General features: G+C 37.6%; 2 protein-coding genes across 2 annotated transcripts in view; one reads left to right on the forward strand and one right to left on the reverse strand.

The window, feature by feature from the left end:
* The window catches only part of rb1 (retinoblastoma 1), a 323,190-nt gene that overhangs the window by 156,349 nt on the left and 140,346 nt on the right, over window positions 1-26,495 (reverse strand). The gene's annotated exons all lie outside the window — the stretch shown is intronic.
* On the forward strand, window positions 24,491-25,946 carry LOC127527459 (lysophosphatidic acid receptor 6-like). The gene has a single exon (XM_051926357.1). The coding sequence runs from the start codon at window positions 24,676-24,678 to the stop codon at window positions 25,792-25,794; it is 1,119 nt and encodes a 372-aa protein (XP_051782317.1). The 5' UTR covers window positions 24,491-24,675; the 3' UTR covers window positions 25,795-25,946.

The raw sequence follows: 26,495 nt of genomic DNA on the forward strand, positions 1-26,495 counted from the left end.
ACGTGTGGAGCTGAAATTTTCTGGCCAAGAGGCAGATTCCCTACCATGACTAAATGTTGCAGACTGCTCCTCCCATGCATTATGTGTAATTAGGTGGGTGTGTTCTCATGATTAATTTTTTCAAAAGCAAACACAAAGCCTCTCAAAATCGAGCTTAATCATAATAAAATGAGCTGAGCAACTCTCATATCACATTATGACGCCACCCAATTCTTCAAGGCGTAGAAAAAAATAAAGAAACATCTGACTGAAAATTACCAGTCAAATGCTCACCCCATAATTGAAAATAAATCATATACACACTGTGGAGAAAAAATCTAAACCTGTAAAAGAGGCATATACATCATGTATTTACAATGCATATGGAACATTCTGAAATCAATTATAACTGAATCATGTTTATGTTAAAAATATTATGATTAATTAAATAATTATGTATTCCCCATCCCTTTTGACAAGATGAATGATCAACAAACTATTAAAAAAAACGCACTTCTGTGAGGAAGGCAGCATGGTGGTGCAGTCACTGCCTGGCAGTAAGGAGACTGCTGTTCACGTCCAGAGGTCTCCCTGTGTCTGCATGGGTTTCTTCCCTCTGTTCAAAGACATGCAGGTCAGCTGAATTGTCAACACTAAACTGGCCCTGGTGTGTGTATTCACCCTGTGATAGACTGGAGCCTCAGTCCAAGGTTTATTCTTACCATGCACACTCTTGCTTGGCCCTTTTGACCCTCTCAAATCCCCCATCGCCCCATATCTAACCACCCAAGACCAGAAAACCCAACACCACCACCAGCACCACAACCCTGCTCTGGATTAACTGGGTTAGAAATGACATGACCTCCGTGAGGGAGCAAAATAAAATCCGAAATAAAAAACTAATAGTTTATTTTATCTGTAAGAAATCTCTCTCAGTGGGTTGTGCCCCATCAGAAACAATCTCAGTTTTTAACATATGCACTCTCTCACATAAAATCATTTTTTCCCAAATTTTCTGCATTAGTAATATTTCCAGTTACTCTAAAAATCTTTTTCCATATCTGCAATATCTGCCACCCAAAGATAAGGCAATCAATAAATAAGAAAATCTGTGGGATAGCAGACCAAAGCAGTCATGTTTGTTCTGTAGCGTATAAAACATTTTTGTGAATAACTTCTTCTAATAAAGGCATCTACTTACAGTATATTATAGCATAAAGTAAATTGCCATGAACTGGAAATGCACCAATTACTCAAACGCTGGTTAAAATCAGATTATTCTTGTTCTTAATGCATGATTATCAGATTAGTTTATAACTGGCTGATTAAAAATGTGAGCTGAGTGTATGTAAGAATCTAGAATCTCATTATCTTACTAAGAATGGCTATAGAAATGCCTGTTGTCTGGCAGAACTGATCTGACTAATAAGAAGAAACACTAGAACTTTTTAACTTGAGCAGGAACATTGAGTATCCATCTATCAAACATAAGGCAGGCTTAAATCTGTTCAGGGTCAGAGCTTAACCCATCTCTAAAAGGCACCTGTAGGCAGAGTGCCAGTCTGTCCCAAAGCACAGGCATGCACATATTCAATCACTCACTGATTCAGACAGACTTATAGTTGCCTATTAATACAACATGTGAAGGAAAAGTCCATTAAGAGAATGTGCAGATTACACACAGACAGTAATCAGGCCTAGGATCCTAACCTAGTCTCTTGTAACACAGACAACAGTAGTAACCACCAAGCCATACACAGAGGGGAAGTAGTCATGTGATGAGCAAGACTTGGATCACACTATGACACCACAGAGTGGTGAATCTGACTGTACTGTGTGCATGTAGCATCACTCTGAGACAAAAGGGGGTGCTATCACTAACGGTATCTTCTCTATTCCCCACAGCCCTGAGAAAAAGCCTTATCCATGACGCTTTCAGCAGGTCCCTTCAGGACACCATAAAAATGGATGGCCTAAAAGATGGCGCCTGGACATAATTCTGAATCGGCTCCCAAGCAATCACCGATAGAATACGAAACCCACAGAGAACTCAGTATTGGATGATTTTTCGGTCAGAGTCCCTTTCTGCTGCACCACCTTATACACTTATTCTTTTTCTTTTGTAAAATTAAACAGGGATTTCAGGGTTGGCACCCCAAGGTTTCTTACTGTTCAGAACTAGTTCCCTACTGCCAGTCACAATACATAAAAAAGCAAAAAAAAAATCTATTAAAGAGGCATAAAGCCCATGCCATTCATTTTAATACATATAGATCATTCAGAAATTAACCATACTTACATGATTTTTGTGTTAAAGTTTATCAAATTGTATATTACTGAACAGTAGTTTGAATAGTAGTTCAAATTTATGTACATGAAAACTGCAGCTATGGCTCCAGTTTGGGCTCACACCAGACATCTCCTTACTTATATATACGTTGCTAACTGAGGCCTTGCCCATCTCTCACACTCTTGCTTGTATGAGTCTCTTATTTTCTTCATGGGAGTGGAATATCTTGGGACCCGCCACAAAATTTGTATTCTCTTAACATACATGAAGGTATTAAGTTCTTTTAGGACTCCTACTACAATCTACATTCAAAGAGAATTAAAAACAACATAATGGAATTCTTTGTGTTGTATGAGAAACAACCAGAATCAACCACAGGGGGAATTGGGCTGCCTCTAGAAATTTCTTGTACAAAATCAAATCTGTACATATAAAAGGCAAAGCCTTCACTGACTCATTACTAATTCTCCCACTTTCCATATAGGTGGGAAGCTGAAATTTCGCATGATCATTCCTTGCAGTGTAATTACAAAAGTTAGGTATGTTTCATGTCCTATTGCAACACCCAAGGGGTATACCCCCTAAACTGTATATATAGACAGGAGAAACCCCTCCTCACTATGTATGCGACTTCAAATATACGTAGGAATCCCAAATTTCTCATGCTCATCCTTTACACTGTACTTACAAATGTTAAGCATGTTTCATTTTGTGCCGTGCCCCATAACAAACTTTAGAAAATAACGTGTTCTTTTTGGCAGTTCTCAGCATTATGCCGTAAGGAATTTTCGTAACTGACCTCTCATTTTGGCGGTTTCATTCCTTATTTCCATTAAAAGAGGATTCATTTCACGGCAGAGACGCACAAGTGCCGCCCCCAGTCCCCCTTCCTTTTTCCGCTCGGCCGCTGTCCGCGCACTTACCACGTGGTTGGCTCCCTGCCTATATACATCAACAACATCCCGCGCTCATGTGCCTCCTCATTCGCTTCCTTACTTACTTACTGGTCCCTTCTTCTTTACTCCACCGCTTCAAGCCTGTTATTGTTTGCCTTGCTTCACGTCTTCCTGCTGGTGACTCCTGCCTTTTCATTTAGTTTCTTCATACTCTTAATCCTCCGGGCATGCCTCCGCATATTCTACGTTTGAAGCTCGGTGCACTAATTATGTTACTACGAAACTTACAACCACCAAAACTTTGTAACGACACCAGGCTTCAGATCAAATCTCTGCACAAGAACCTCAATGAGGCAACTGTCTTCACTGGAACTGGCACAGGGGAAACTGGATTTATTCCTCGCATCCCTCTCATATCCTCTGACCTCCCATTCCAATTCTAACGCCTCCAATTTCCAGTACGGGTCTGCTTCGCTATGACAATAAATAAGTCACAGGGCCAGACTCAAAAAAAAAAAAAAAGGTCGGCATTGACTTGACACAAGATTGTTTCTCACATGGCCAACTGTACGTTGCATGCTCAAGAGTAAGCTCAGCAGACAGCTTGGTCATGTTACAGCCCGAGCACAGAACTGCAAACGTCATTTACAAAGAGATCCTTACATCCTAAAAATGTGCATTTCTCATATACAACATTTATAATAATAAATTAAACTCTTTACAATAATCAAATTCACTCTCAATACTAAAATAAGACTACGACAATTACATTGACAATCATGTTACGTTATTTTTAAAATGTTTCCTTTTCTTTTTCATAACTTCTTTAACACACTACTTCTCCACTGCGAAGCACGGGTATTTTGCTAGTTTCACTATATAATGGACAATCCTAGAAAATGCTGATTAAAAGATTTGGTTGACTGAGTAAATGCTGGGCATCAGAGAGTTACCTGTGATGACAGTAACTAGAACATTAGAAAGACATTTGATGAGAACAGGCTGTACAGCCCAACAAAGCTCACCAATCCTGTCCACCTGATTTTACCAAAATAACATCAAGTCGAATTTTGAAGGGCTATAAAGTCCTACTGTCTACCACACTATTTGGTAACTTATTCTGTGTGTCTATAGTTCTTTCTGTGTGAAGAAAAACTTTTTAATGTTTGTGCAAATCTTACACTTAATAAGTTTCCAACTGGGCCCCCCTGTTCTTGTTGAAGCCATTTTTAAGTAACAGTCTTGATTCATTGTACATAATTTTAAACGCATCAATCATGTCACCTCTTACTCCATTTGCTTAAACTAAAAAGGTTCAACTACTTCAGTCTTTCCTCATAAAGCATATCCTACAGTCCTGGAATCGGCTTAGTCGCTCTTCTCTGGATTTTACTAGTTCCGCTTTGTCTTATTTACAGACCAGAGACCAAAACAGAAAGGTATGGCCTTATTAGTGCTCTTTAAAGGTTAAGTATAAGCACCTTTGACTTGCACTCTACACGTCTTGTTATATACAGTATATAACCTAACATTTCATTAGCCTTCTTAATGGCTTTAGAGCACTGATTGTGATGAGCGTCCTTGTCTTAAGAGTTACTTTCAAGCTTCAGACTTAATGGCAGTCTGGGTAAAAGAAAAATACATGATGATTAGCAAAGTCATCCAAAACAGTACTTTCTGGCCAGGAAAGCTCATATAAAAGTTTATTAATAGTAACAAATCCATTTCCTTCCTGACAAAAGTCTTTGTTTGACTGTGAACATTTCACACTTCACAATCTATATCTAAGCATACTTCTAATTCAGAGGGAATCACCATACTGTTTTTTTTTCCCAATAACCTAAACAAATATTTAAAATAAGCATTAAGAAAGCCAGCATACACTGTAACTGAATATGCTAAGACTAATGCTCCTTTACTAAGGTTGGAGTACAAAACACTTGATATCTATTTTGCAAAACTGATGCAACTTTAGTTTTGGCCACATATCAATTGGATCAATCAACCTTCCACAATTGCAGATTACTTTCTACATTTTCAGCACTCATCGTTTTTCATTTTTCTTGGCTCAAATATCTGGCAAGAAAATGTTGTTTGTTTGATTCATGAAGATAACATTGCTAGATTTCTTTGCGATTTCTGAACAGACTGTTTATTGTATGCAGGCAGCGTGATGGTAGCACTGCAGCCTGACAGTAAGGAGACTTTGTGCAGGTTGCGTGGGTTTCCCTTGGGTGCTCTGGTTTCTTCTCTCAGTCCAAAGACATGCAGGTTTGGTAAACTAGTGGTACTAAAATGGCTGTAGTGTGTGTGTGTGTATTCGCCCAGTGATCAACTGGTGCCCCTATCCAGGATTTGTTCCTGCCTTGCACCCTTTGCTAGTTGAGATGGTCTCCAGCACCTCTGGTGACCCTGTTCAGGACTAAGCAGGTTAGACAATGACTGACTTACTGCATGCATAAGTGTAAAGTACTAAAGAGATGTGTGGGTAACTTTAAGCACAGCTTCATACGGGTTTTTATTTAATGTTTGTTACTTATAAATATCTATTTTTTTTAATTTTAAATGCAATGTATTAAAAGTATAAGAAACAAATACAATGGTGACTTGTATAAGAGTTTTGTCTACTACTGCTGGTACAGCTGGGCTTCTGTAGAATGATCAGTAAAATAACCAATTACTATAGACTAAAAACTTGGCACTTAATTAAAACTGAAAAATGGGATGCTGTTAAAAGTTCAGTGTCAAAAGAGGCATTAACTTAATTGATGTACAACAAGGTTCACAACTGCAGCAGAATCCAAAAGGTGAGGGGTTTTCCACTGAAGGAAGCTGACCTTGCAAGCATAGCCAACCAACAAAAGAACTACAACCCAGGTTGCAATTTTTTTCTTTAACTTAATTTATGGGAACTTCATGCAATTGATTTCAATTAACATTCAACTTACACATGTAACATGTATAGGCATTTTGATCTCAAAAATGAAATGAGCAGTTAGTGGACGTAAGACTGGGAGTCTTTTTTGAATGCAAACGAGTATTGCTATTAGGCGTAATGGTAGACATTTCATTGTTTTGTGATACAGTATGCATAATTTAAAGTATTCTGGTGGTGACATTGTACTGTACAATCAGTACTTTTACATAAAAATAAATAGTGTATAGGGTTTGCCAACCACATAAGCTTTTATAATTAAAATCATACAGTAAAACCAAATCAAGTCATCCCTAGTCAGAGCAGCTTGTTACAAACTACCAGACAAGCAACACCAAACCAAGTGATACTGAGGCTACCTGCCTAAAATAAACCACAGCACAATAAAGAAAAAATAACAAAAATGAAAACAAGGTTTAAAAAAATATGTGCTGTCAAAAAGGGAGAAGACTATGATTTTCTGGAAAAAAGTGAAAAAGACCACATTCCACAGGTTTTAATATTTAGTATGTGAGCTATTATCTGTGGCATGGCAATGCTATCTCATATAAGCTCTCAACTCTACATATACAGCATACATACTATGAAAAAAAAGAAAATAAGTTTTAGGGATGTCAGGACAGCAATTTATTGTAAATTGGAGCTAACAAATGCAATACATCATGCTAAAAGAAAAAGTGTTAGCTTTTTTTATTTCATTAAAATGTCACACAGTACTATCTAAGAGGAAGTGTAAGAGAAATGTGAAAAGAACCAGGAAGGAAAAGACTGTGTTATGCACAAGCCAGATAAAAGGATAGCTTTGGCCTGGTAGCTAAATTAACTACAAAGCTGTTTTAAAGCTTAATAAAATATGGAATTTACATAGAATAAAAACCATGGCATGTTCCAACTAAAAAATACTACAAATATTAGCAAATCTCACAATTTAGCAGTAATGTTTTAACACAATATATGGGTGAAGTGGTGGCTCTGAGGCTAAGGACCTGCACTGGTATCCCGAAGGTTGCTGGTTCGAATCCCCATCACTGCCAAAAGAGATCCTAATCTGCTGGGCCCTTGAGCAAGGCCCTTAACCTTTAATTGCTCCAGGGGCGCTGTACAATGGCTGACCCTGCGCTCTGACCCCAAGGAGGTATGCGAAAACTAACAAATTCCTAATACAAGAAATTGCATAAGGCGAAATAAAGAACAAAAACAAAAAAAATATGCTGTATATTAAAGACAAGTATCAAGTAAAACTGCAAGTGGGAACAAAAAAAACAAAATGAAAACAAGCAACATGCCCAATAAATTGTCACCCTCCATGTGTGACAACAACAGGAACAGAAAAAGTATTAGGTATTAATCTCTGTTAACATAGCAATACATAGCAATGCTAGGATACCTGATTAAAATATATGTATAACAAATATCACAATTTTACAGATGATATAGAAGTAAACTGGATTCAAGGACTTGTTTCACTAAGTGATTTAATGTTCTGAGTTGTTAAGTTATAAATAAACATTTTATGAACAATGAGGTGTTTTATCCCCCAGTATAATGGTACAAAGTGGGCATCGTAAATATTCCCAAAACATTCAATGAAATGGAATCCTGCCAGGCTAAAATAAGAGGAATTCTGCAAATTCTTAAAAAAATAGTCATCAGTATGGTGCAGTAGAGCTTAAGGCACTGAAACAAGCTCTTGGGTCAATCTCCAACCCTACCTCACAGTGCGACTCCAAGTCACTTAACGTAACTGCACCATATTTGTAAAAGATACAGTATGTGTAAACAATTGTGCCACAGCTTAATCTAGTACGTTTCCTTGGGTCAGCTAAATATATATTAACAATTAAGGAACTGCACACTTAACTGTTATTCAGATGGATTAAACTGAAGCAGTAGTGTGTGGGTGCCAATAAGCCTGGTGAAGTAAAAAGGCTTAGATGAAGTGACTTCTAAGTTACAAATGGATTAATGTGAAAGAATATTTCATAACATGCAGTTTAGGCAGCTGGAGAGTAATACTTTGATCATGGAATAAAAGTCAACCATGAAAGATGTCTTCATCATTTTATCAGTAACAAAACATTGCATGCAGAGTAAACTGTATATGGACTAGGAAAGAGGAAAACACTTGATTCTTATTTTTGTTTAGAAAATTCCCCAAATGATTCTTGTGACGCTAAACAATTTAGAGAATCACAGATATTAAAAACATAAAAGCTGAATTAATCGGCAGAAAGAAACAACTACTAACTTTATATGGATACCTTTAAACATATTATCTTAAGTAGCCAACTGAAATCATAAAGTAAGCAAAGCCTGCAACCATTTAAACCCAATATATTACAATTAAGCCTGTAAGATGTTGGCTGCGTGGTGTACTGTGTGGGGCACACAAAAACCCCGGGTAAGCTTAAGCCGTACAAAACATTTGAAAGGCCTTGCTGAAAATGCTGTGTGATATTTTGGTTACTACATCACAAGCAATATGCTGTGATATCAGAAAAAATTCCAACATTAACTGCATTTTTAGAAGTGCAGTGCACGTGTACAGGTTGTTACAAATCATTTAAGAAGCTGAACCTATCCAGACTAAAGAGGAGAATAAAACTGAAGTATTTACAATTATGAGAAGGACAAGTAAGGAATGCCAGCTATTATCTAAAATTAATTTCTTTTATTTCTTTTTCAAGGACTAGGAGGCACAGAAGGAAACTACACATGTAAAAAATGTCATGCAGAAAAAAACAGATGCATGGAATAAATGAACCAACTTTAAGACCATCAGATCTCAAAATTTACATTTTTGTTTTAAGATGAATTAGGTATATAAAAAAAAATAATGATTGATAGATAGATAGATAGATAGATAGATAGATAGATAGATAGATAGATAGATAGATAGATAGATAGATAGATAGATAGATAGATAGATAGATAGATAGATAGATATAGGGTTACCCTCAGGAAAACCAAGTCAAAATCATAGAATTTTTTTTTTTAACAATAAAAAATGTTATTATATGTAGAGAAACAAGTAAATATCAAAACATCAACATATGTACACTAGGAAATGTATACCTAGTAGTGCAAATGCAGATTTAGTATGTGTTCTTCATATGACATGTTTTGAGACAATCATCAACGTACATCTCCAAGTTCACAGTCGGGACAGAAGAAGTGTGTTTTATTGCACACTTCTGCTATACTGCTTCTGTTGCTTGTGCATGAGAGTGCAGAGTATCAGTGCCTTCATTACAGATTCGATACACCCCTTGTGTTACTGTAGGCTACCACACTCAAGGCTTAGTGACTCTCACATTTCCACTCACATAAACACTGTGAACAGCCATACCACCTGCACTTCAGAGCAGGTCATCTACCTGAATGAAGCCAAGCCTGTTCAGGCCCAGCCAGTAGTTGGATGGGAGACAATCTAGGAAAATCTTGCATTGCTGCTGGAAGAGGTGTTGACAAGGCCAGGGGGCGCTTACCCTGTGGTATGAATGTGGATCCCAATGCCCCAGTACAGTGATAGGGACACTGAGTTGTAAAAATGGTGCTGCCCTTCCGATGAGACGTAAAACTGAGGTCCTAACTCTCTGTGGTCATTAAAGATCCCTGGCCATCCTTCAAAAGAGTAGGGTGTATCATGAAGACCAGGCTAAACTGTCCACCACGGCTTAGTCATTTTGGCCACCTAATCATCCCCTGTCTCTAAGTGGTCCTCACTCTCACCATTTCACCACCTAACAGGCGAGTGTACTGGCGCGAAAATGGCTGCCACCGTATCATCCAGGTGGATGCTACACATTAGTGGCAGCTGTAGTGGATCCCCACTCACTGAAGTGCTTTGGGTAGTGATAAAAGCACTAGATAAATATAAAGAATTATTATTATTATTATTATTAGAGATGCATTGTAAAACAAAGCTTAGGGGGCTAACATCTGTCTTCCCCTTCAACTTGACCTGCAATCATTTTGTCTTTTACCCCACACACCCACCTACGGTGAACCTTCAGGCAACAGAATTCACAATACACCCCATGGTGGTTTGGTCGTACAGTGCCATTTACATGTCTCACTATTCATGACAATGTCAGATAGCCAACTTACACTGTTATCACTATTGTTCAGTTCAACTAATGGCTTTAGTTTGTTCTAAAACTTGATTTACAGCTCCTCATTTACACATCACTGTGTTTTGGTTGAAGGCTCCGCCCCACTCCTAAATATTGATGAATTATCTTAGAGTAGGAACATGCACAAAAATATCAACACTATTTTGCAGAATGATGTTATTTCATCCACTACATGGCAGAAGAACACTGTCCAGAGAGTTATTCAGTCTTAACACTGTAAAGCAGACCCCTACAAGTTACCCTAAATATAACTCAGGAATAACCCTATTAACGCCAAGGAGGTTAAAACCTCTGCTGGGATGGGTGATTTGTCTTTATGAAGACTTAGGTGTGTTGTTTCTTTTTTTTTTTTTTTTTTTAATTAAGGTGCTTTTCCCATTTCTATTTCTCAGACTTTGTAGTATTCTTTTACAACAAGGTCACATTTTGTGCTTCGTGAACATGGTGTGCATGCTCTATGGCAGTGTCCCCTGGAAGTTAAAAGCAAGCAGACAGGAACATAGCATCACAGTCTACTTTTTTACATTGCAAAAATCTATCATGAACAACTGAGATAGATGGTCAGTATGCATGCACAAGATTTGCCGAAAAACGATGATATGATGGCCTAGGTATCAGCAATGCTGCTTCACAACTCCAGAGACCCACGTCACTTTTTGTGTAAAGTTTTATTCTTCTAACAAGCCTACATGTATTCCAGCTTCCTGCCAGATCCAAAGAACATATACTGTATATCATGTTAACTGACACTTAAACGATCCCAGTACGATAAAATGGGAGTGTGAGCTCTGTGACAGACTGACTTTGATCCACATTGATTTCCACCTTGCACGTGCGGTACTGCCAGGCTAGACTCTGGCTCCACAGTACTTTAAAGTAGGTTAAAAAAAAAAAAAAGACGGATGAATTGGTTCTAACATAAGAGTGTAATATAGATGGAAATTATCAGATTGGTAAACATTTACCTTTTTCACAAAAAAAGGTTATTCCTTAACATTCCACCACACTACTTAAATCCTGCCTTCATGCCATAATCCCGACTGTTACAACAATAATAAACTCATCCCTTGATACTGGCTCTGTGCCGCTCACTTTTAAAATCACTTCTGTAACCCCAATGTTAAAAAAGTCTGGCCTTGATGCTGACAATCTTAACAATTTCCGGCCTATTTCCCACTTACCTTTCCTGTCAAAAGTTCTTGAGCGTGTTGTAGCTTCCCAACTCACCAATTACCTAACCTCTAATAATTTGATGGAACCCTTTCAGTCTGGTTTCAGTGCGCGGCACAGCTGTGAAACTGCTCTGCTACGGGTAACCAATGATTTGCTTATGGCAGCAGACTCTGGACAAACTAGCATATTAATTCTGTTAGACCTCAGTGCAGCATTTGACATCCTACTGTCCATTATGGAGAACATGCTGGGTATCTCTGGCACTGCCCTCCAGTGGTTCAGGTCCTATCTGACTGATAGGCAAGAGTTTGTTAGTCTTGGCAACAGCAGATCCAACTCCGTGCCAGTCACACAAGGAGTCCCTCAGGGCTCTGTCCTTGGTCCTCTGCTTTTCTGTATTTATATGCTTTCCCTTGGCCATATTATCCGTAGTTATGGATTGGGTTATCATTTTTATGCAGATGATACCCAGCTCTACTTCAATGTTAAAAGTGGAACTTCATCAGAGCTTTCTCAGCTCACAACCTGCCTTAGTGAAATTAAAACCTGGATGGAGCAGAACTCTTTAAAATTAAAATGCAATAAAACTGAACTCCTGCAAATTGGGACTAAAATGCAACTTAATAAAATGAGCTCCTTCCCAGTCCATCTTGGCAGTGATCTCATCAGACCTGCCTCTACTGTAAAAAAATCTTGGTGTCATTTTTGATTCCTCCCTCACTTATTCCGCCCACATAAATCACATTAAGAAACTTTCTTACTTTCACCTCCGTAACATATCCCATGTTCGCTCCTTCCTCTCCTTCTCTAATGCTGAGAAACTTGTCCATGCTTTTATCACATCCCTCATCGATTACTGTAATTCCCTACTGGCAGGTGCCCCTTCTAATCTTATATCACAGCTCCAGCTTATTCAAAACTCAGCTGCAAGAGTCCTTACTCGAACCAGCAGCAGCGAGCACATCACACCCATCCTGCTCCGTCTTCACTGGCTCCCTGTGTCCTACAGAATCGAATATAAAATCCTACTAATAACCTACAAAGCTTTAAATAACCTCACACCAAACTACATCAGTGACCTTCTCCATCACTATGTGCCTGCCCGCCCACTAAGGTCCTCTGATTCTGGTAATCTTGTTGTGCCCCTCACTAATCTACACTCTATGGGTGACAGGGCCTTCAGCTGTATAGCGCCCAGACTCTGGAATGACCTACCAAAATTAATCAGGTCAGCGGACTCCATGAATTCTTTTAAAAAACAACTCAAAACTCATCTGTTCAGGAAGGCTTTTAGCTCTACTTGACTTTATTACCTTTCTCTCAGTTTACTTCTCTGTCAAGATGCCAATGTAACCTGTATGTGTGTGCGAGACCATCAATTATGTTGTCTGTTTTTTTTTTCAGAATTTACTGTCTTAATCTTCTTTATTTATTTATCTGGTTTGTACAATGCTATATACTGTATATTCTGCCATTCTTTACTATATTCTGTAAGTGCCTTGAGAATGGGAAAGGCGCTATATAAATAAAATGTATTATTATTATTATTATTATTAACATGTTATTTATTAATTTAAATAGCAGTCCCTAAGTTCGGTCTTTGAAACCCCCTGTGAATGCAAATTTTTGTTCCAAACAGTTTCGTAACTATTGAGTCACTGTCCCTATTGTTAAATGTATTATTTAATTATTGTTCTTTATCTAATTTTGCATTCAGAAAAGTGTAATACTGTGAGATTTACCTTTATAATATACTTGGAAATATTTATACTTTTACCAAACTTTCCTTTGTCATTTTCCAGCTAAGTCACCTTCTTTGCTTGCTTAATTGTATCCAAAACTCATAACAAGTAGAGCAGTTAAGATGACAAATAACACTACATTTTGTAAAATTCACCCTATTTCTGTTTCAGACCCACTAATACACGCATTAAGGTAGAGATCTATTCAAAGGCAGTAGATGAATGGGACAAAAAATCTGTACCCACAGGGGTCCCCAAGGACTGAACTTGGTGACCACTGCATTACAAAACTTTCTATCTTAGTAAACAATGTAAGCTTCTTTTTTCTTCAATGTCACATCCTACGAAATAATTCCAACTACTGCTTAAACTTGGAGTTATTATATTATTATATAATTATACATCCCTTATTTTCATTTTTTTTTTTTTTATCTGGACTTTATATGTTATATGTTTATGTTTTAATCAGAGTTATAGAGTTATAGACGTGAGTGTGAAAATGTGGAAGTGATTAAAGTAGGATTCGTTTTATTTATTTATTTTTTATTTTTATTTTTTTTTAATTTATTTATTTATTTTTTATTTCACTATACTTTAAAGTAGACTGTTTAACTTCATACCCTTGGTTTATTGCTTGTTCTACTATTTATACAATTACCATTATACTATTACAGTAGGAATTACCAGGTTTATCCAAGACTAGTTTTTAAAATCATTCCCAGGGTTGGTTTTTTTTTTTTTTTTTTTTTTTTTTTTTTTTAAATCTTAATATCTTAACTTAAAAGTGCTGAAGATTATTTCAAGCTTAAATATTGTTAATGAGAACATTTTCGGCAGATAGTATTAAGGATTTAACTGTAAAAGATATCTCTGTTTTAATTCTGTAACGCCGCTGCAGGGTGGGGTTTGTTTTGTTTTGGACGTGCTCTGTCTCTTCGTATGTCAGAGGACTGGAACATAGCGAAGTGGGATCTAGCCTCATGTGGGGAGGCAAAATGGGGGGGTGGGGGGATAAAGGGGGGAGAGAAGGAGAGCAGGTTATATCTAATCTATTCTTGTAATCCTTATAATTATAAATATCAATGCAACAACAGGCTAAAATGCAACAACTCATGGGGAATCTTGAAACTAAGATTAAAACTGCCATATTACCAATTAAAACTATAAATGACATTAAAAACTCAGAATCAATGTCTCCATGATGGGACAGTTAACTTTGTGAGCTGGAATGTTAAAGGCCTGAATCACGAATTAAAGAGAAAGAAAGTATGCTCTCACCTAACAGGCTTAAATGCTAAAATAGTATTTCTACAGGAGACCCACTTACTAACCAAGGATCAGTTCAGATTACAAAAAGGCTGGACTGGCCAAATGTTCCATTCTAGCTTTACACAGAAAACTAGAGGGGTGGGAATACTCATACATAGAACAGTTCCATTTGTAGCATCAGATGTAGTGTCGGACCCTGAAGGGAGATATGTGATGGTCATGGGCAACTTATATAACAGTAAAATGATTTTGATAAATGTTTATGCACCCAATGTTGATGATAAGGAATTCATGCAAAATCTATTGGCATCCATTCCCAATGTGAACACTCATAAAATTATAATGGCTGGGGACTTTAATTGTGTTTTAAATCCACTCTTAGATAGGACTCCTGTGACAGGGGGGACGACATCTAATACTGCAAAGATAATTACACAGTTTTTAAATGATCACAACTTATCAGACCCCTGGAGGTTTCTTAACCCAAACTCAAAAACATATTCGTTCTACTCACCAGTGCATTATAGCTACTCAAGAATTGATTATTTTTTTATAGATAATAATTTCCTGCCTACAATTAAATCATGCAAATACGACACAATTGTTATCTCTGACCATGCCCCTCTAGTCTTGGAGCTAAAATCAATAAGCCCCTCATACTCACCTCGCAGATGGCGTCTTAACCCTCTTTTATTGGCAGACGAGAACTGTACAGAATTTATATCCAAACAAATCAGCTTCTTCCTAGAGACAAACACGTCCACAGAGGTTTCTGCAGGAACACTCTGGGAAACTCTAAAGGCCTTCTTAAGAGGCCAGATTATTTCATATCTTTCCCATAGAAATAAATTAGAAACCAAGAAAGTGTCAGAGCTAAGAAATGAAATTACTAGAATAGATGAAGAACAAGCCAGGCGTCCAAGTGAAGCTCTTCACAGGAAAAGGCAGGCCCTACATACAGAACTTAACATCTTAACAACTAAAGAAACTGAACAACTTATTTATAAGTCTAGACAGCATTACTATGAACACGGAGAAAAAGCTAATAAGCTTTTAGCTCAACAAATTCATAAACAAGAAGTTCACAATGCAATACCAGTAATCACCAACAAGAATGGAGAAGAAATCATCGAACATAATAAAATAATGCACACATTTAGAGATTACTATAAGTCTTTATATTCCACTGAGCCCAAAGAAGACAACACGCAATCTAATGCATTTCTGGATAATTCACAAATACCACAAATAGATGCTTTAAGTGCTGAGGAACTAGATAAACCTCTAACGCTAACAGAATTACTAGACGCTATAAAGTCACTACAAAGCGGGAAATCATCAGGCCCTGATGGTTACCCCGTAGAGTTTTATAAGAAATTCTCCACTCAGCTAGCTCCACTCTTATTGGTAACATTTACAGAAGCTAAAGACCACCAAATACTACCTCAAACATTTCGACAAGCATTAATCACCGTCTTTCCTAAACAAAATAAGGACTTGTTACAATGTGCATCATATAGACCAATTTCACTCCTGAATAATGATGTTAAGATACTCTCAAAAATCCTAGCTAGAAGGATGGAGAAAGTGCTGCCCTCGGTAATATCACAAGATCAAACTGGATTTATTAAAGGCCGACATCTATCTTCAAATCTCCGACGCTTGTTTAATGTTATATATTCACCAGCAAAATCAAACACCCCAGAGATATTACTATCATTAGATGCAGAAAAGGCATTTGACATGATCGAATGGAATTACCTTTTCACTGCATTGGAGAAATTTGGGTTTGGCCCGAATATTTGTGCTTGGATCAAACTACTGTATACCAGTCCAGAAGCTTCAGTTTGTATTAATAAAATTTGCTCAGACTACTTTAAACTAGAACGTGGTACCAGACAAGGATGTCCCTTGTCGCCACTGTTGTTTGCAATCGCTATTGAACCACTGGTGGTTCACTGCCGAAATTCTTATCAGATAAAGGGGATTGTCAGAGAAGGACTGGAACAGAAAATTTCTCTATATGCAGATGATATGGTCTTATATATATCGGACCCAGAAAACACTGTCCCTGCTGTTTTAACAGCACTAACAGAATTTCAAAAGATATCTGGTCTTAGAATTAATCTGAATAAAAGTATACTCTTTCTAGTGAACTCACAAGCATATAATATTAAATTAGACACCCTACCTTTTAACATAGCAGATCAGTTTAAATACCTAGGGGTAAATATCACAAGTAAACATAAAGCTCTTTATCAACAAAATCTGTATGGAAAAAATTAAGCAAGACTTGCATAGATGGTCAACCCTTCATCTCACTCTAGCCGGAAGAATTAACACTGTTAAGATGAATATCCTTCCTAAACTTCTCTTTTTATTTCAAAACATTTCAATATCTATAATAATAAAAGGCAAAGCCCTCACTGACTGACTGACTCACTCACTCACTGACTGACTCACTCATCACTAATTCTCCAACTTCCCGTGTAGGTGGAAGGCTGAAATTTGGCAGAATCATTCCTTACAGCTTATTTACAAAAGTTAGGCAGGTGTCATTTCGAAATTCAAAGCGTAATGGTCATAACTGGAACATATTTTTTGTCCATACAATGTAATGGAGGAGGCGGAGTCACGTATCGCGTCATCACGCCTCCTACGTAATCACGTGAACTAAAAACAAGGAAGAGATTTACAGCACGAGTCACACGCGGGAACGAAGGTAAATGACGTTAATTTTTGACTGTCTTTTAATACTGTGTAAGCATACATATTAACACGTGCAATTAAACGTGTGCATTTACGGGGTGATTTCTCAGGCTTAAAAGCTCACCTTTTATCAAACGCGGGAACAAAGGTAACTGACGTTGTTCACTGTCTTTTAATACTGTGTAACCATACATATTAACACATGTGCAATTAAACGTGTGCATTTACGGGGTGATTTCTCAGGCTTAAAAGCTCGCCTTTTACTAAAAAGGTAAATGCAAAACTATTTTTAATCAGTTTATTGAAACGCTCCCGTTAAGGATTGCAATAACATATTCGCGAGATAAAAGAACGAAGTAGGGGGAAATGGAGGAAGAGCCGCAAACGGCAAAAAATTAATTAAACAATTGAGAACGGAGCGAGTTAAGCATACAAGCATGTTCATAAGGGAAACAAAGCACGGTGTAAAACGTAAGTTTAAATTAAGTTTATAGAAACGCTCCCGCTGCGGATTGCAATAACATATTCGCGAGATAAAACTTTAATGAGAAGACACGAGGTATAAACGAACCACACGCCGTGGCGCAACGTTAGGGGCAACAGTTTCAAACATTCTATGATCTGCTTCTCGCAACTGAAAGACGGCACATGGCGGATGTTAGCCGACTTGCTGACCGCAACGTTAGGGGCTTCAAGTATGGCGCTGACGCCACATCTCAGTGCCAACACTTTGCAGACTGTACTTAAAAGACACGCCCTCCTCACTGGACAGTTAAAAACACCAATCAAACTAACGATGACATCAAGTATTACCCAATCAAAAGTAGGAAAGGAGGCATCTTCATAAAATGCGTGTGGGATGATTTGCATGAGACGCTGCTTTAAAAAAAAAAATTATTACAAAAATACGGGATAAATCCCGTCCAGTATTGATTCAAAACGGGACGCGCAATTTCATTGTCAAACGCGGCACGATTCCGTATTTTACAGGACGGGTGGCAACCCTACAGTGCCAGGTAACCACCCATACAATCAGATTGTGATTCAGACTAGGAATGCAATGAATGTAATTACCCCGATCTACATACAAGGCGAAAGTCTTGCAACATTCAAAGATGATGGTTTGGGATAATTAGTACTTATTAAGTACACCATGGAACATAAAAGAGCTTATGAAGCCTTGAACCGAAAAAAGCAACATCTCAGAGATCGTACAAAAAAAAAAGGAGGTAATGTCGTTTTACTCGCTGTAGATTTTACTGAAACATTACCAGTTATTCCACGAGGGAGACCAGCAGATGAACTCAACGCTTCTTTAAAATCCATGCTTCTCCCACGGTCGGTTATATGTCGCGTGTTCTCGGGTAGGTACACCAAAAAATGTATACATTTAAGCATGTAATGGGCAAAGAAAAAATGAGGTACACCCGAAGGCACTGCAGTAGTACTCAATGTAACTTTACTTCTTAAATGTTAATGTTTTACTGTTTAATAATTTATACGCTTCTTATATATTGTTCAAATTCTTTTATCAAAATACCAGTGACAGCGCAATGCACGATAACATGGAGTGAATACACCATACGCATCTGCCCACGGCCGCCCTGGTGTGCGCAGATAGGAGTTGATTCTAAAATAAAATAAACATAAAAAGAGTAATACAATCATCACCCATAAAGCGGATAGCAGACGTGACGTATTATATGTGTACCACATTTCAAGTCAATAGGTGAAACAGTTTGCAAGCTACAGGTGATTTAAATATCCTGGACAGACCAACGAAAAGCCACGGTAGCAAATTATACAAGAAGATTTTACTGTTTAATTATTTATATTTATATGAAATGTGCTTCTTATATATTACTTCATATTCTCATATGATAATGATGTTAATGTTGTTTATATTGATTTCTATGTTATTGTAAGTGCATCTATGTGTGTATATGTATGTATGTATGTATGTGTATATATATATATATATATATATATATATATATATATATATATATATATATATATATATATATATACCGTAATATATATATATAAAATATATATATAAAAAATATATGTGTATATGTATATATAATATATCTGTATATGTGTGTATATGTGTGTGTATATGTGTATATCTATATATATATGACAGCAACACTCATAACAATGACAACATAATTACATTGACAATCATGTTACGTTATTTTTAAAATGTTTCCTTTACTTTTTCATAACCTCTTTAACACACTACTTCTCCGCTGCGAAGCGCGGGTATTTTGCTAGTATATCAATAAATCGTTTTTTAAACAGTTAGATTCAATAATAACCTCATTCATTTGGAACTCAAAACACCCACGTATCCGAAGAGCGACCCTACAAAGACCTCAGGCAGAAGGTGGCATGGCTTTACCTAATTTTCAGTTTTATTACTGGGCAGCAAACATACAAGCCATAAAAACCTGGACACAAATAAATGCACATACACAGGCTTGGTCTGCAATAGAAGTAAAATCCTGTAGTACTTCTTTATATTTCCTGCTCTGCTCTCCAATAAATGAAAGTTATCGCAAATATACTAATAACCCAATTGTGCTTTACTCACTCAGAATATGGAACCAAATTAGGAAGCATTTTAAGATGGAAAATCTTTTATCAGTGGCACCTCTGCAAGGGAACCACCTCTTTCAACCTTCGCAAGTATATCCAGTTTTTAATACCTGGAAAAGTTTTGGGATTAAAATGCTCAGAGATCTTTATATAGACAACATATTTACATCTTTTGAACAATTACGTTCAAAATTTAACCTCCCAGCTACACATTTCTTTTACTATCTTCAAATTAGAAATTTTGTTAAACAGAAATTGCCCGATTTCCCCCACCTTGCACCCTCCACAATGCTGGAAAAAATACTGCTCAATTCCGAGGAAACAAACACTATTTCCGCAATATATAAAATCTTATTAGAGTCCCTACCTTTCAAAGATCCAAGAGGACATTGGGAAGAAGATCTCTTAATCAATATATCAGAAAAGGAGTGGAAGGTAGCAAAGCAGAGAATTCACTCGAGTTCTATATGCGCAAAGCATAGAATTATTCAACTAAAAATTATATATCGAGCTCATCTGTCTCACTTAAAACTGTCCAAAATGTTTCCAGGCTAGGATCCAACCTGCGAGCGCTGCAACCAAGCTCCTGCCTCACTGGGTCACATGTTCTGGGCCTGCACCAAACTAACATCATTTTGGACAAAAATTTTTAAGTGCCTCTCAGACAGCCTTGGTATCACAATCCCTCCTAACCCACTAACAGCTGTGTTTGGTGTCCTTCCAGATGGACTGGAATTGGAGAAGGACAAGCAAACGGTGATTGCATTCACTACACTCTTGGCACGCAGACTTATTTTGTTAAATTGGAAGAATCCTAATTCTCCTCTTATAAGTCAGTGGGAAACCGATGTTTTATATTATTTGAAATTGGAAAAAATCAAATTTTCAGTTAGAGGATCTGTACAAAATTTTTTCAAAACATGGCAGGATTTAATCAACATTATTTCAGAATAAGAGAAATAACTATTATTGCATTTAACTCCCTTCTCCATCTCTTATTTATATAGATAGTTACTTCTCCACTTCTTTTGTCTAATGTTGCCTTATTAAAAAGCTTAAAGAAATTTTCCTTTAGCTAAGCTCTCCTTCTCAGGGGTGGGGTTTGATTTGTTTTTAAATTTGTTGGGTTATAAATTGATCTGTTTGTATGGAATGATTACAATGAAAATTAATAAAATAAAAATATTAAAAAAAAACTTGGAGTTATCTTTGATGCATTACTCACTGAAGAGGACAAGCTTGCGCTTTTGCCTTCTTATCAAAACGCCATGCCATTTTTGGAACACAAGTTACTTCAATAATTACAGCTGTTTGCTCACTGACACATTGCAAAAATGACTAAAAACTGGTGTCAAATATTGCTCATGTCCTAACACATACCAAGCATAACCCAAGATCTGGACCAGGTTAGTTTGTCAACTTCAAAACTAGGGATGCACCGATACCGAAACGGGTATCTGGTATCGGCCTCGATACCACATTTTCTAAAGTACTCGTACTCGTTAAAAGTCCCCCGATACCGGGGACCGATACCACGGTCTGAGAAATGTCTATGTTTGAGTGGCGTGTAAGGGGTTAATCACAGGCGCCGGGTGCCCGCCCCCAGGCCCCTGCTGCAGCTCAGAGTGGGGAGAAGGCAAGGCGAGGCGAGACATGTCAGCCGTGTGGAACTATTTCAAAGTGAATGAAGACGACAAAACAAAGGCGGACTGCAAATTGTGCTCAGCGAAATTGTCCAGAGGAGGCTCAAAAGGTAGCGCATTTAACACAAGTAATTTAATCAAGCACCTAAAATCCCAACATGACAACGAGTACAAAGAGTTTACCCACGCTTCTAAACCAACACAACCCACGCTGCAGCAAACTCTTGCAAGACGAGAGAAAATGTCCAGAGACAATCCACGTGCTGTGAAAATAACACAGGCAATTATCGAGTACATTGCATTGAGTGACCAGCCACTCTCGGAGGTAGAAAATGTGGGATTCCTACGTCTCCTCCATGTTCTGGAGCCCAGATATGATGTCCCAAGCTGCCGCTACATGACTGACACGGAGCTGCCTAAACTACACGACTCCGTGAAAAAACATATCCACAGCCTACTGCAAGCCTCCTCTGCGTTTAGTTTCACCACGGATATTTGGACAAGCAGTGTTAGCCCCGTGTCGCTAATTAGCCTAACCTCCCAGTGGATAGACGAGAGTTTCTTGTTTTTTTTGTTAAATTATATGACTAAAGCTGTTACCTGTAAATTTAAATCATGTTTTTATTAAGTACTCGGTATCGGCAAGTACTCAGTATCGGCGAGTACTGAAATGCAAGTACTCGTACTCGTTTTCCAAAAAAGTGGTATCGGTGCATCCCTATTCAAAACTGTCCTCAATACTCAGCCAACTAATATGAAATCCACCAAGCTCAAACTCGATTGCAACATAACCCAACTCCTGCAAATTAAAACTTTAGAGCCTTTCTCTAACGGTTGACTCAAAAATGTGTAGGTTTATAAAGCACTGTGTTCTGCAAGGACTGGTATTTTAAGGAAATGTCTCTTGCTATTCAATCACTAGTCAAGGAGTGAATGTAGAGGTGGTCCACTCCTACAAGCACTTGGGAGTCCAAACTAATGACAAGCCAGACTGGTCTCAGAAAACAGAGGAACTTCACAAGAAAGGGCAGAGAAGGCTCTTTTTCCTAAGGAGATTGTGTTCCTTTAATGTGGGAATCCTTCACGTTTCTATTACTCTGTAATGGCCAGTGAGATTTTCTACACTGTGGTGTACTGGGCTGGTAACATCACTTCAAGAGAGGCCCACCGAATCAACAAGCTAATTAAAAGGGCAAGCTCAGTGATGGGACACACTCTGGACCCCATGGAAGTCGTAGCATTTTTAGTGAGTTAAAACAAAACTGAGTGCCTTTATGATTAATGCTGCACATCATCTCCCGGATATACAAGTGGTACCTCGGTATACATCCTTAATCCGTTCCAGATCCTTTGACTTATACCAAACAGGATGTATACCAAACGAATTTTTCCCATAAGAAATAAAGGGAAAATGATTAATCTGTTCCTATGAAAAAAAATCCTATTGTTATTGGCATATTATACATTGATGGGGTTGTATAAAATAATTAAAACACTGCTTAATACTAAAATACATAAATACAAAAGCTATCAGATGAAATAAATTAAAATTTAACCTCACTTTACTTTTTAATAATTTTTTTGTTTTTCACAGTCGTAAATATTGTCGTTTTTGGCATACGGTATGCAGCAGCCATGTCCCTGATACGCATACCACCTTCATACTTTTCAACAATCAATTCAAATTTATGCGAAAAAAAAAAACAAAATCATGTGAAAATTCACATAGAGTTATAGCACGGGTTGTTTACTGAATGCTAGCAACTGGCGTATTGACGCACGTGGGCAGCATAGGGTAGCGTGCAGTGTGATGATGCACGTCCGCTCCACGCTCCCATACGTCCTTACGGGGAGTCCTGAACCCAACATCGTCGGTAATGTCACCGAGATGAGCTAACAAATGAGGACAATTCTCAAATGAGGCCAGGGGATAGTGCAAGAATGCCAAGTGCTTTTATTTAAAACAAAAATCAGTGTCCAAACAAAAGTGCAGTGCATCTGGTTTCAATAAATAATTATTTCATAAATATCCATAAAAACAAGTGTTCTGTGGGGATAAAAACAATAAAAAATAAATCTGATAAAATCCGAGGTTAAAAATGCAGTCTCATTCTTCCCGATCACAGCCCACCTGTGCAGGTGCAACTCGCTCCAACTACGTCATTAACTCGTCTTGCAATCGCGCCCACGGAGAACGACACGGCTATACGGGTTAAAACATGGCCCTTTTTTTGAAGCCGCGGACCCGCTATACCACACGCGGTGTTCTAGCACGCAAGTCGTATTCCAAACAAAGGTCGTATACCAAGCAAAATTTTTCGCGTCCAAACAGGACGTATACCAAGTTGGACTTATTCCAAAGCAGACATATACCGAGGTACCACTGTACTAACACTGACTTTCAGCCAACAAATTGTTCAGGAGGAGTGTGCCAAGAAATGCAACAGGTGCGCCTTTATACCAACTGCAAACGTCCACATAATGCCTTACTAGGACTGTGAAAGCTAAGTCAGAACTTTATTTCTTACAAATTTTCTTGCTTTATAGTCATTCCCATGTCTGATTAGACCAAAGTGGGTGGGTATGTTTAATTAATACTCTATTAACTTTCTTACTTACTCTATTTATGCATATATTTATTTAAAGAGCTTTGTAAAAAGCCAAAGATCCCCCTGGGGGCAAATAAAGTTCTATCTATTCCAACTCGAGGCTTCACAGGAAAAGCAGATATAAACAGCGGGTGGATCACACAATCATTTAGCACCTACTGCCCACAGGTTATGTTTCTTCACCTCTAAACCTCATTCCAAGCTAGAAGCACAGACATCTGATTTCCATCCTAGTTCTTATCAATAACTCCTTTCACGTACAGTATGTTATACATAATAATGCAGCTTATACTTAGTTTTATCAATATGGAAAAATTCAAACAGCACAGTAATCTTTCTACATACGTAAATCTCTTTGGGACAGTTCTTGGAAACAAGTTTTATAAATTAAGCCTATTTAGTGTTTTTTTCTAGTTCACCGAAGTTCTTACGCACTCATTACAGAAGAACATAGTGAAGTAAACAGGCTAAGAGGGTTAATGTGACTATGATAATTAGTCTTTTACAAATTTAAAGATGAAAACTAGTGACATAAGGGAAACCAGTGTAGAAAGAAAAGATTTTTACATTTGTTTTTAACTGAAGAGGAAAGAGACTTGGGCCACATTCGATAACTTTTCTCTTCAAAAAGGCATTGACAGCACCTGCCAGGCACAGGTTGTCACAAGACAAATATTTGCAGTAAATAAAATGTTATTGGCTTTCCTTAGAAGGTGCATCATCAGTTCTATTTGCACTACTCATTTTGAAGAGGCACTAAGGAGCTTTTCAATTGGTTTAACAATGCCCCCCCACCCCTCTTTACTACCCTTTTGTCCCATTTTATACACCATACTTTGCAAGGCTCAGGGACATGAAGCACCTCCAGCCACTATGGATTTGGCAAATGCTACCATAACAACAGAGACTACAAACTGCACTTTCGATAGCAGCTATCGGTTCATTTTTCATCAGATAACCTATAGCATCATCTTCATTATTGGTTTGGTGGGAAATGGACTAGCATTGTGCCGGTTCTGCAGAGAAAGAAAAAACATCAGCAGCACTGCAGTGTACATGGCTAATCTGTCAGTGGCAGACCTCATCTTTGTAGCCTCCTTGCCTCTGAGGATATACTACTACCATCTATCAAATTTCAAGTCACCAGTTGGTTTCTACTGCTTTTTGACCTTCACTCTTAAGTACATCAGTTTGTATGGAGGGATTTTTTTTCTGGTATGTATTGCAGCAGATCGCTTAGTTGCAGTAGTACATCCAACAGCAAAGCGTCTAAGGTGTCTCAGCACAGCAAGACTAATTAGCACTGTGGTCTGGTGTCTCATCTTAACTCTGAGCATCTCAATTCCCATCTTACATCGGAGATCAACTAAGAACCACGACCCCTGTCTACTGGACCCTTCTTCACAGCAAAATCAACGCTTCATTCTGATTGTGCTGTTTCTAGTAGAGAGTGCATTTCTCCTGCCGTTATTTCTTCTCCTTTTTAGTTATTGTAGAATAGTCCAAGCATTGCGCAAGTCATCCCCCCTGATACTCCGCAAGTCCTGGGAAAAGAGAACCATGAGAATGATTTACTCAGTTATTGCTGTTTTCCTCCTCTGTTTTGGTCCATACCATCTGAACCTCTTTTTTTACACGCTTGGAAAAGTGGGACTTATTCAGAACTGCAACGTTAGCAAACTAACTCGGGCACTGCAACCTGTAGTCCTGAGTCTGGCAAGCATGAACTGCTGCCTTAATCCTCTTATCTATTATTTTTCTAGCAAAATGTTTCGTAAGGATGCTTATTTGAACAGCAGCAGTCAGTAAAGACACTACAAGATCTTTAGGTTAAATCTCTATACTTAACGCTTTGGGTGACTGTTTAGATATGCATTTTATTATACAAATAAAACTTGAAAAAAATGAAAAAAGGAATCACTGTGAGCTAAGGAACTGCAGCTTTTACACAAGAACTTAAAAAAAATAAAACAGCACTCAAAATGTGAGTAAAATGAGCTTTTTTATGTTTCTTTATGACCAAATTTTGAAAGGTTTACCCACAGAAACCAGTATGACTGGCAGATACCTTGGTCCAACGACTAAAGCACAAGACTTTAAACCTCAAAGGCTACTGGTTTGATTTCATTGTTTAACTCTCATTTTGACCTTGAACAAGCTCCTTAGCTGTAATTCAGTTGTATACAAAAACTACCGTATAGCATGTAAATATAAAATAACTTTGAATGGTATTCAGTGTAGAAAGACAACATATACTTATGTTTGTTATATAAGCTGAAAATGTTAAAGCAACTGAAACTAAAAATTTCACACTGCTGGATCTGGTTATCTTAAGAGAAATAAAAAAAGAATAAATTGCTATCAAATACAACTCAAAGAATAGTATATGGGTGTTTCATAAACAGAAAAATGCAATAAATTTTGTGATATTAGGACAGAAGTTAGCAAAACAAGTTCCAAGAAAACATAACAACATGAGTAGTTTGTTACTGGATTAATGAGCAAACATT

Source organism: Erpetoichthys calabaricus, chromosome 4 (assembly GCF_900747795.2).
Source record: "Erpetoichthys calabaricus chromosome 4, fErpCal1.3, whole genome shotgun sequence".
In the NCBI taxonomy this organism is placed as follows: domain Eukaryota; kingdom Metazoa; phylum Chordata; class Cladistia; order Polypteriformes; family Polypteridae; genus Erpetoichthys; species Erpetoichthys calabaricus.

What these genes read in the sequence shown, in the direction of transcription:
- LOC127527459 (XM_051926357.1), top strand. Translation starts at nt 24,676, where the DNA reads ATGTTATTGGCTTTCCTTAGAAGGTGCATCATCAGTTCTATTTGCACT.